The following is a 12,073-nucleotide window of genomic DNA, read 5'->3' as shown; positions in this document are numbered from 1 at the left end:
CTGAAGTCCAGAAATAAATTCCTGTCATTTAAGCTACCCAGCCTTTGGTATTTTGTTATGGCAGCCCAACCTGACTAACACAGATGGCCAACCATAGAATCTGAACTCTAAAGTCAGGTTTAGACTTTCTGTGACCCTCAAAAAAAACTATTCTTTAGCTGTTTCTCTGGCACAGTCTTTCTAACAAAAGAAATAAGCGTTCACGTATGCTATCCTGAATGATAAAATAGCACCGTGCTCATGCTGCTCTTTTTCACCAAGTTTTTCCTAGCCATCAAATCAAACGCAAACATCAGTTGATTATTTTTAGGCAAAGTCAAAGTGAGTCAAATAAAAATTGAAATGGAAAAAAGTGACTGTAAGTGGAAAAGCTCCTTTTGGATGAGTGAACGGTTTCCTCCTGGAAGCACCTGAAGGCAAGAGTTCTTAGGACACAGCTCACTTGCTTGGCAGGTCAGGGCCTGAATCTCTTCCCTCCTCTTCCCCTGCAGCCCACCTCCCAGCCCACCAGGTACCTGAAGGGCCCTGCAGGCTGGATCTACTGTTCAAGTCACACTGACCCAGTGTGCACAGGAAATCCTACCTTCCAGGACTGGATTGGACTGTAAAAGCTGTTCTTTGACTTGGTTCACTTCTGCTCCTTTTCCACAAACTGCTGCTACGTAGGACATAACAAGCTTGCTGGCCTCTGTGAATGAAACAAACCGTATTTGTAAATTAAGCAGAAATCTGTAAAAAAAAAAATTTTGGAGGAAGGAAATTGGGGGCAGAAGATCCACTAATAATGTGTCAGGATGTCTTTATACCTGGGAGTAAATAATTTTTGGAAACATTTTAATTTTTTTTTTTCAACGTTTATTTATCTTTGGGACAGAGAGAGACAGAGCATGAACGGGGGAGGGGCAGAGAGAGAGGGAGACACAGAATCGGAAACAGGCTCCAGGCTCCGAGCCATCAGCCCAGAGCCTGACGCGGGGCTCGAACTCACGGACCGCGAGATCGCGACCTGGCTGAAGTCGGACGCTTAACCGACTGCGCCACCCAGGCGCCCCGGAAACATTTTAAAATATGGGTGCTTTTCACCGGTCAGAATGACTAAAATTAATAAGACAGGAAACAACAGGTGCTGGTGAGGATGCGGAGAAAGGAACCCTCTTACACTGTCGGTGGGAATGCAAACTGGTGCAGCCACTCTGGAAAACAGTATGGAGGTTCCTCAAAAAGATAAAAATAGAACTATCTTATGATCCAACTGCACTACTAGGAATTTACGCAAAGGATATAAAAATATTGATTTGGAGGGATACAGGAACCCTGACGTTTATAGCAAATATCAACAAGAGCCAAATTATGGAAAGAGCCCAAATGTCCATTAACTGATGAATGCATATACTATTCAGCTATAAAAAAGAATGAGATCTTGCCATCTGCAACAACATGGATGGAGCTAGAGAGTATAATGCTAAGGGAAATAAGTCAGAGAATGACAAATACCACATGATTTCACTCATATGTGGAATTTAAGAAACAAAGCAAATGATCATGGGGGGAAATAAGAGAGAGGAAAACCAAGAAACAGACTTTTAACTATAGATAAAAAACTGTTGGTTTACCAGAGGGGAGGCTGGGGGATGGGTAAAATGGGTGATGGGGATTAAGGAGGGCACATGCTGTGATGAGCACGGGGTGTTGTATGGAAATGCTGAATCCTTGTACTGTACTCCTGAAACTAACATTACACTGTATGTTAACACTGATTTTAAATAAAAACAAAAAATGTAAAAACTAAAAAATAATAAAACATTTGTGCTTTCTATTCAATGACATGTCATTAATTCAGATATAATAGGAACTGTGCTTAAAGGTTATCACCAGGAAGAAGAAAATTTTGCTGAGTAATACAGCCAACAACATGTCAGAACTATCTTCTTAAAGCAATCATTTATACACGATGACTGTATCATACACAGTAATTCAACTCAAAAATAACTTGGTAGCTTTACAAAAGTATTTTTTTTTTTAACGTTTATGTATTTTTGAGAGAAAGAGAGCATGAGGAGGAGAGGGACAGAGAGAGAGGGAGACACAGAATCAGAAGCAGGCTCCAGGCTCTGAGGTGTCAGCACAAAGCCCAATGTGGGGCTCAAATTCATGAGCTGTGAGATCATGACCTGAGCTGAAGTCGGACACTCAACCAAATGAGCCACCCAGGTGCCCCACAAAAGTATTTTCAAAGTTTAAAAGAACTGTTCTCCCCCAAAATATTTCCAAATCCGACTGGTCTGCTCACAACTAGACTAAATTAATGACTCTTCAACTCAGTTAAAACACTAACCAGCTAGGGGCGCCTGGATGGCTCAGTTCATTAAGAGTCCGACTCTTGGTTTCAGCTCAGGTCAGGATCTCACAGTTCATGGGACCAAGCCCCATGTCAGGCTCTGCACTGACAGTGTGGAGACTACTTAGGATTCTCTCTCTGCCCCTCTCCCATTCATGCTCCCTCTCTCCCTTAAAAATAAATAAATAAGCATTAAAAAACAAAAACCCTAAGCAGCTAACGTAAGGATTTGATAACAAGAAAGATAGCTTTTTCAGGGCACAGTTGTATTCATAGATTTCACTCGTAACTCTGAAAGGTAAACTGCTAAAAGAAGCTGGCTACCTGAGGTACACGAAGATTTCTTAGCTCAAAGGAGGACAAGATTTGTTTTCGGTGGTTTTATTCTTTGGTGTCTACCTATCAGCCTGTGGGCCCTCCCAGCATCTGCCTCCCTGAACCTGATCTTTTAATACTGTGTGCCAAGGAACATTGATAGATATTCAGGGGAAATGAGGTCCAAAGTCAACTGAATTTAGAGTCACAGTGAACTAGAGGAAGTGAAATGGGTTTCTTTTTAAAGGGTTTATCAGAGGATCATGTGCATTGTGGAATTCTGGAGAAGGATCCTGAATGCTACGTTTTCCAAACTGGTTTACCATGGAATCTGTTTCTCACTGAGCTGTCTTCATTCTGATTTTCCATACCAAGGTCTGGGAACAGCTCAACTATTAATTGTCAGCAGAATTCAACACACACCCTCATTTTGGGCAGTTGAGGTTAGAAGACCAGTCGCCCAAATCTTGCTTTCTCTGAAGTCTGTGCACTGGTGCCACTGTCCAAGAGCAGGAAGCCTTCCTCAGGTGTGAGTGATGATACCTGTGCCCTCAGGTGTGTAAGGGGGCAAATGTCAACACTGTCATTTCTCACACTATGACAGGCAGGTGGCTTCCAGTCCCACCCCCCACCATGAGGTAATAAATGAACAAGTGGAATGCCACCTTGGGCACATTGCCAACACTTGCTTTAGGGTTTTAGAGCAACCCAAAAGCACTGACTAACAGAGCCACTGAGCACAAAAAATCTACTCAGATCACACAAAGCTCTCAAGGCCTAAGGTGACTGCTCATGGAGTACAAGCAAGTAGGGTTGTAGGAAAGTTAAAGGATCTCGTGGAGCCCTGAGAAATGACATGGGAGGCTGGGGACTTCTGCGATGGTCGGAGTTAAGTCTTCCTCCAATTTGCTTTCTGGGTAAAGAAAATGGGTCCAAAGAGATTCTCCAGTGGTCTGTGATGACTGATTTCTGTTGTCTCCTTTTAGGGACTGTAACCAAGAAACGCCAGTCTTTTCATCTTTGCGATTACCTTCCTCCAAAGGGCAGGGTCCCTTCCTTCACACACTGTCCACTGTATAAAGTTCCCAAACCACATTTCCCACTGTTCTCGGGGTTTAAGTCTCTAAAAGCTGGGGAATTATACATGGACAATGAGTTTATATGTTATCACATGTCCTCTGACTTCTGGTGCCACAATTCCCTCCACCCATCAGTCCAAACTAGAACTCTTTTTCTGGTCCCATCAGGGGATTTTCTTTCTAGACTCTCTGGCTTTCAAGTTCAAGTGACGCTGCCCTCCCAATAAATTCCTGACATCCGGTGCCGACAGGTCTCCAACTCGGGGCCACCTCTCCTGAATTGCCCACGTGTCCCAGCTCTGTACCGGCCTCTGAAGCAACTCACCTCCAGGCTTGCTTTCTCATCATTCTGCTTTCTCAGTGTTACCTTCATTCCCCATACTCACCTACACCCTCACATAGGTTACTATATTCTTTCTTGGCAAAAATTTCTGGTCTTTCGACTTAGTATACTATTAGAAGACTAAAAACATTCACAGGCACAAAAACTGTCTCAGATAGTGGCAACTACACTTAGACACACACACATACATAAACATATTTTAGATGAAAAGGTAAGTTTCCTTTTAGGTAAACTGACAATCAATATCAAAAGTCCAGGCTAAGCTGTTTTGCTTATTCCAATGATTATGGACCTCACTGCAGCCAAACCTCAAACTTCAGATACATGACCACACCAAATTCTCTAGAAATCCTGGTCTGGTCCAGGATGGACTCTAAGGAACAAAATGCTGGATGGGGAGGGGAGGGTAGGAATCAACCAAGAATCAAATCTGTCTGGTGGCTGTTGTAATTGACTTGGCCTCTCAGAGAATTTTTAACAGCTAGTATGAAACAGAATCAAGTTTTCTCAGAGTCAAATCTGTTAAAAAAAACAGTACAAGATGTAGATCTTTCGGAATCTGAATTGGACTTACATTACCTAGCTGTTGAATTGCATATAAACTCACAATATCTACTGAGATACAAAGATGAGTTAACTTCACTGAAATTAGGAATTACCTTTACTGACTCTATGTAAGTCATTCAAATACAATTTTTAAATACTGTTCAAGGATACTTATTCCTAAATTGTTAAAAAAAAAGTTTGTACATTCGATTCTTCGCTATCTTCAGGAAATCTAATACTGGGCTTATTTTAATAATTCATTTCTGGAAGCCAGGATTAAGAGTAGTTTTCTTTAAACAGTCTCATGATCTCACAGAGACAACACTTACAATTTCTTTTCCTGACATAATACTTGCTCTTTAACTTAAGTAGTTCATGAGCTGCTCACTACTTTAGAGAATTAAGTAGAATAGTAAGAAGAAGTTGCAAGCTCCAACATCGTTTAGAAGACTGTTCTCATAATATTTCACCATGCTGGAAACAGGAAATAAGAGTCATCTCATGAAGCTTTCTGCTTCATTTCCTTTTGGCCCCTCTGTGCTAAAGTTCAAATAAATTTATATCTTCATTCACGTATTTAGATATTTATCCAAATCAAAACTTGCTGCAATACCCTCTATGAATGAAATATATTTCTAAGAATCAAGAATTTTCATCTTCTGCATTTCAAAGTCTAGATTTTGAGTTACGTTGACTGTTAATGGAAACCAACTAACCATGACCTTGGCAATCACAGCATAAAATTATAAGCATTTTCCAAAGCAACACAGACTGTGGATACTTTAATCCAGTAATCATACTAACAACAATGCCTTTCATGTATACTGTAAAAATATAAAATGATTCTATTTGAGACGAAAAGGTATATTCTTCACGTGTACTCAAAATTCTAAAAGCACTGCTATTTTAGCCCTGAGTCCACTGAATTTAAAACTGGCAAAATGTGGGGCGCCTGGGTGGCTCAGTCAGTTAAGCGTCCGACTTCAACTCAGGTCACGATCTCGCGGTCGGTGAGTTCAAGCCCCATGTCGGGCTCTGCACTGATGGCTCAGAGCCTGGAGCCTGCTTCAGATTCTGTGTCTCCCTCTCTCTCTGCCCCTCCCCCATTCATGCTCTGTCTCTCTCTGTCTCAAAAATAAATAAACGTTAAAAAAAATTTCTTTTAATAAAAAAAATAAAACTGGCAAAATGTAACAGCATTTGCTTAGAATCAATTCTCAGCTCATCATTTTCTTTCACTCATAGATACTTCTCATATACAAATTTATATACATATATATGTTTGAATGTAACTTGAACCCTAAAATTCATCAACAGTCAGACTAACAAAATATGGAGTCTTCAAAGTAAACATTTCTTCTCACCAGAAAATGGTAGAACACCTAGAGCTTAATAGATACTCTGCACTAATGGGAAAATGGCCTACAACATTTTGATCCAGATCAAAATTCATTTCGACAAACAATGTAAAGGGGTTACAGAAGACAGTTTATGATTCTGGGCATTTTAAATTCCTGATAAGAAACACATGATAACTAATTTACCTTGGTATTCTCTGGTACCTTGCAAAAGGTTGTGAACAATATATATTATATATTATTAGGCAATTATTACATAATAATTATATAGTAATATTTTTATGAACAAAAGCATCATGAAGTAGCAGTAGGTGAATGAGAAGGGAAACACAAACATTTCAATGAAAGACATTTGCACCAAAACATCAAAACCGGGGCATGTTCACAGCAAGCTCCCGTGGACTCAGTCACTGTATCATGAAAAAGAAAAGTATGGGGCACCTGGTTGGCTCAGTCGGTTAAGCCTCTGAGTTCAGCTCAGGTCATGATCTCACGGCTTGTGAGTTCAAGCCCCATGTTGGGCTCTGTGCTGACAGCTCAGAGTCTGAACTCTGCTTTGGATTCTGTGTGTGTCTCTCTATGTTCCTCCCCCACTTGCACTCTGTCTCTCTCTCTCTCTCTCTCTCTCTCTCTCTCTTAAAAATAAATAAAGATTATGGGGCGCCTGGGTGGCTCAGTTGGCTAAGCATCTGACTTCGGCTCAGGTCATGATCTCACAGCTTGTGAGTTCGACCCCTGTGTCAGGCTCTGTGCCAACAGTTCAGAGCCTGGAGCCTGTTTCAGATTCTGTGTCTCCCTCTCTCTCTGCTCTCCCCCATTCACACTCTGTCTCTCTCTTTCAAAAATAAATAAACATTACAAACTATTTTTTTTAAGGTATGAATATAAGCAGGGCTTATTCTGGGTTTTCTTCCCAGAATTTCTCCTAAATTCATCCAGGAATTAACAGGTATCCATGTATCCGTTCATTGCACACACAACACCATTGGTGTCACATATAGATCATATAGCACGTACACATACAGCAAACAGAGAGAACCACACATTCACACACACACACACAAAAAACTGACAGATTTATCTGCTCCTATACCTCTCTATCTCCTTGGCTAGGATACCCAAGTTTTTCTAGGGACTGAGCTTACATAGGTCTGCTGGCCCAGGGACTTCAACAGTAAGACTCCCCAAGTCAACGAGGCCACCCTTGTGCACAATGAAACAAGGATGCTGCAACACGGAGGAACACCCTTCTTGGCAGTCATCTGTCTGCAATGCTGTCAAATGACCCAGCTGCAGCATATCCAAACTAACCAGACGGGCAACCGCAAACTGTTCCAAGCATGGGACACAACGCATGGGTCTTGCAATGAGAAACGCAGCCTTTACTCTAAGAGGAGTCATGACAGGCCACGTTTTATTGAAATACAACTATGTATACAAGTGGCTTTGCTTCTGAGAGTTGGCCACAAGATCTCTGATAATTCATATAAAACGTGGATCGAGAGAGGCCTTTCTCACATGGGGAAGAAACAAAACAAAAGCTCACTGTATTTGGGGTTTCTGTTTGCTTAGCTATTCTGCTTCGATGTGATATCTCTGTAAAGAGATGCAAAGTAGTACAAGGTCATTTGGGGTTCAGAACCAAAGGTCTTAATGAGCAAGACAGGCTCCATAACTCTTTTAGCAGACGGCTAGAGAGTTCCTAGAAACCGATGTAACTGTAAAATTAGGAACCAAATAATTCATAATGTTTTCTCATGTCAGGATCATCTTCTTAGGCCCACAGATTCATTTTGATGTCTTTGAAAAATGTAGTTACGATGATTCCTTCATGTTCTGCCTCCCTGCCCCCTATCAGGGCTTGAATGATTCTCCATAAACTATCTGTATTCACAGTAGTGAAATCTGAGTTCACTGCCTAGAAATACTTGGGCACTTTTATGAGGCATGATGAATTTTTTATTTAGCACAGCAGTAATGAATTAAATAGGGCCCCAAAGGACTCAGAGTTCATGCTTCTCCCTGAGTGCCCACATTATATAATCATGCAGCATAAGACTGTACCCAATGCTTAAGCCCAATAACATCATCATCTGCCAAGGGGGTTTACAACCTCGTTAAATTAATTACTTCTTATAAACTAAGCCCTCTGAAACTGCAGGGTACTTCTGTATAAGCTGTCAAGTAAAGATTCTTACTGAAAACAGACACTACGTATAAAAGCACATAGCACACTCTGGGCCCTCAATAAATATTAGTTCTCTTCTTCTTTCATTTAATTAGTAACAAAATTTTTAGTGACTGTGTACTCAGAAACAATTTTAGTGGATAAGATGACGTGACATTTCAAAAACAGCCTGGCATCCCTCTTTCCCACATAACTAAACCCCTTCTCCAAATTCCTCACACTACCATGCTGCAATCTCTGTATTATTTTCCATCATTTCATTTTCCCGGAAGTAATCTCCATGAAATAGACATTAATTAATACATAAATTCTATACTTTACTGGAACGTATAGTCTAATGACAACTACAACCTAGATAAAATTTGAAGCAATTTTTGTATCACTGCTTTCAAAATGAAAGAAAAGTAGGAAAAAATGGAATAAGTAAGCAAAGCACGATGTGTCCCTGGGGACAGAGGTAGGAGATGCTGCTGGGATCTAGAAATGAAAAGGAAGAACTTGTTAGCAGCTACCAAAGAGCATAGTTGAGTGGATATTTAAAAACAGCAACTCTTGGGATGCCTGGGTGGCTCAGTTGGTTAGGCGTCCAACTCTTGGTTTCAGCTCCGTCACAATCTCACAGCTTCGTGGGTTCAAGCTGGCATCAGGCTCTATGCTGACAGTGTGGAGCCTGCTTGGGGTTCTCTCACTGTCCCTCTCTCTGCCCCTCCCCCACTCGTGCTGTTTCCGTCTTTCTCAAAATACATAAACTTTAAGAAAATAAAAGAAAAGAAAAACAGCAACTCTCAGGAGTAGGGTCTACCTCCTGGCACTAGGAGGTTTAGTGATAATGGAAAACCAAAGCATCACAGGGTCCAGGAATCACAGCGGATCAAAATGGAGACAAATGCATCAAACGACCTCTAGGCAGTACTACCCAAAGTATGATCCAAAACCCCCTGCTACTCAAAGTTGGTTGTTCCATGGACTGTTACCAGTCTGCACATGAGAGTAGGCTCTCATAAGTTTTTACAACAATTTGGTGATTCATTTTGCCTGCTTAAGCTAAAAAAAAAAATTAGAGATTGGTTCTTCCATACCTTTATTTCCTTTTTCTGGCATCAGTCAGGAAGAGATTTGGGAAGGAGAGAGACTGGTGTTCCACGGTAGAGAGTTTGAGAAGCGCTGTCCTAGCATGTGTATGGTACCCTCCTCCAGATTCCCACTCAAAGCAGTACCCAGAATGCTTTATTCTATTATAAACAAAATGGCCCCACTGGAGGGGAAAAGCAAAGGCCCTGACAAGCAGCTGTCTATTCTTATGACAGAGAACAAAGGGATCCAAGGAAGGACTAAATCTAGGGAAGACAATTGGGAGAAAAGGATTCCAAGTGGCGAATGCGATATTGAAACCAAAAAGGACGGGGCGCCTGGGTGGCGCAGTCAGTTAAGCGTCCGACTTCAGCCAGGTCACGATCTCGCGGTCCGTGAGTTCGAGCCCCGCGTCAGGCTCTGGGCTGATGGCTCGGAGCCTGGAGCCTGTTTCCGATTCTGTGTCTCCCTCTCTCTCTGCCCCTCCCCCGTTCATGCTCTGTCTCTCTCTGTCCCAAAAATAAATAAACGTTGAAAAAAAAAAAAAAAAAAGAAACCAAAAAAACCAAAAAGGACGGGGCGCCTGGGTGGCGCAGTCGGTTAAGCGTCCGACTTCAGCCAGGTCACGATCTCGCGGTCCGTGAGTTCAAGCCCCGCATCAGGCTCTGGGCTGATGGCTCAGAGCCTGGAGCCTGTTTCCGATTCTGTGTCTCCCTCTCTCTCTGCCCCTCCCCCGTTCATGCTCTGTCTCTCTCTGTCCCAAAAATAAATAAACGTTGAAAAAAAAATTAAAAAAAAAAAAAAAAAGAAACCAAAAGGACAAGTTATTAATTTAAAAAAATATCAAGAGAAGAGAAAACTACAGAAGAGAAGAATGAACTCCACGCCACTAGATTTCCCCCAGAGGAATGAGGCGTTTTTGTTTTTCTCAGAAAAGGATGAACACCAATCCTCTCAAATAGTACCAGCAACCTCCACTTTGTTTTTCAATAAGGAAGACACACGAGCCCACCAGGCGATAGAATCTTTCTCCAGGAGGGAGCAGTGCAGTTTACGACACTCTGAGAAGGAGGAGGTCATACACTGACATGGCTAATTAGTAGATGCGCTGTCTTCGTGGAATGTATGTTCCAGCGGAGATGAAGACGTGGCCAACACCAATCAAACCAATGACCACAACCCACTTCTGATGACTCACTTAGGAACAAAGTGATACAATCAGACTCTCAAAAAATGTATCTTTAGTCACGATGAAGAATGAGTAAAAACCTAAAAAAAATTAATAGGCTTAGGAATATTTTCATCTCTTCCTCCTTCACACTTAAATAAAAAGAAAGGTGTGAAGTGAGTAGGCTTGTAGATACAGTCAAAAGGATTGGGGGAAGGGGCAGGCGGCATGAGATACACCACCAATACAAATGCCTTCTGTCAAGAGGCATAGTTTTTAACTTGCCTTGCTACCATTTTCATTGGTCAACTTGGAAACAAACAAGAAGCTGTACTGCTTCTAAGAATTAAATTCTTTCATAAGAAAGAACTGCTTAGTGATAGAAAAGAGGCAAACACTTTCTCCCAAGACACCAGTGTCCTCTTAAAGTACCTACTGTAAAGAAAGAGTTCTGAACAAAGACCTCACAAACTTCTGAGCAAATAGAGGTTTAAGAGTCCATACCCAGAGATTCAGATGAATGATCCAAAAACGGATGGGACACTAAATAATGAAATACTGTCTATATATAAAAAACTTTTTTTTAACATTTATTCATTTTTGAGAGACAGAGCATGAGTAGGGGAGGGGCAGAGAGAGAGGGAGACACAGAATCTAAAGCAGGCCCCAGGCTCTGAGCTGCCAGCACAGAGCCCAATGCGGGGCTCAAACCCACGAACCGCAAGATCATGACCTGAGCTAAAGTCAGACACTTAACAGACTGAGCCACCCAGGTGCCCCATAATACTATCTATATATAATACGGAGCAAAATTTTTAACAAAAAGTAGCACAAGGTACAATTACCAAAAAGGAGAAAAGCCTGAGAGAAAGGTGCAGAAGTAGGTAGGGACAAGATCACACAGAACCTTAACAAGCACACTGGATTTGACATTTATTTTAGTGCAACAGAAACCATTAAAAATTTTTATATAAAAAATACCTTGAGACAAATGAAAACAGAAAAACAATATACCAAAATTTTGAGAAGCAACTTTTAAGAGGAAAGTTTATAGTCACAAGTGCATACAAGAATAAAGACCTCAAATAAACCTAATATTACACCTCAAGGAAGCAGAAAAAGAAGAACAAACTAAGCTCAAAGTTAGCAGAAGGAAGGAAATAATACAGACTAGAACAGAAATAAATGAAACAGAGAATTGGAAAATCACAAAAGATTAATAAAACTAAGAGCTGGTTCTTTGAAAAGATAAAGCAAATTGACAAACCTTTAGCTAAATTAACCAAGAAAAAAAAGAGAGAGGACTCAAATAAATAGAATTGTAAATGAAAGAGGAGACATTCAACAAATATAATGTAAATACAAAGAACCTGAAGAGACAGTACTCTAAACAGTTACATGCCAACAAACTAGACAACCTAGAACAAAAGGATAAGTCCTAGAAACATGCAAACTACCAAGACTGAATCATAAAAAATAGAAAATGTAAACAGATTAATATCAAATAAGATTGAATCAATAATCAAAAACCTCCCCCCAAAAGAAAAACCCCAAATCAGATGGTTTCACTAGTGAATTCTACTAAACGTTTAGGGGAATATTAACACCAATCCCTCTCACTCTTCCAACACACTCAAGAAGAGATAACTTCCAAACTCATTTTACAA

At 40.9% G+C, this 12,073-nt stretch overlaps 1 protein-coding gene across 4 annotated transcripts in view; it reads right to left on the bottom strand.

Annotated features, from left to right (window-relative positions):
* The window catches only part of MYO1B (myosin IB), a 191,821-nt gene that overhangs the window by 85,380 nt on the left and 94,368 nt on the right, over positions 1 to 12,073 (bottom strand). For all 4 annotated transcript variants that reach the window (XM_086719171.1, XM_025912753.2, XM_025912750.2 and 1 more), the window contains exon 5: positions 584 to 688. In XM_086719171.1, the coding sequence (XP_086575297.1) occupies positions 584 to 688 (105 nt within the window). The remainder of the gene's footprint in view (positions 1 to 583; positions 689 to 12,073) is intronic.

Source organism: Puma concolor, chromosome C1 (genome assembly GCF_028749965.1).
Source record: "Puma concolor isolate L17-30 chromosome C1, mPumCon1.1.hap2, whole genome shotgun sequence".
Lineage (NCBI taxonomy): Eukaryota > Metazoa > Chordata > Mammalia > Carnivora > Felidae > Puma > Puma concolor.
Note: the sequence above shows the minus strand (reverse complement) of the source record. Positions and strands in the feature narration are given on the sequence as shown.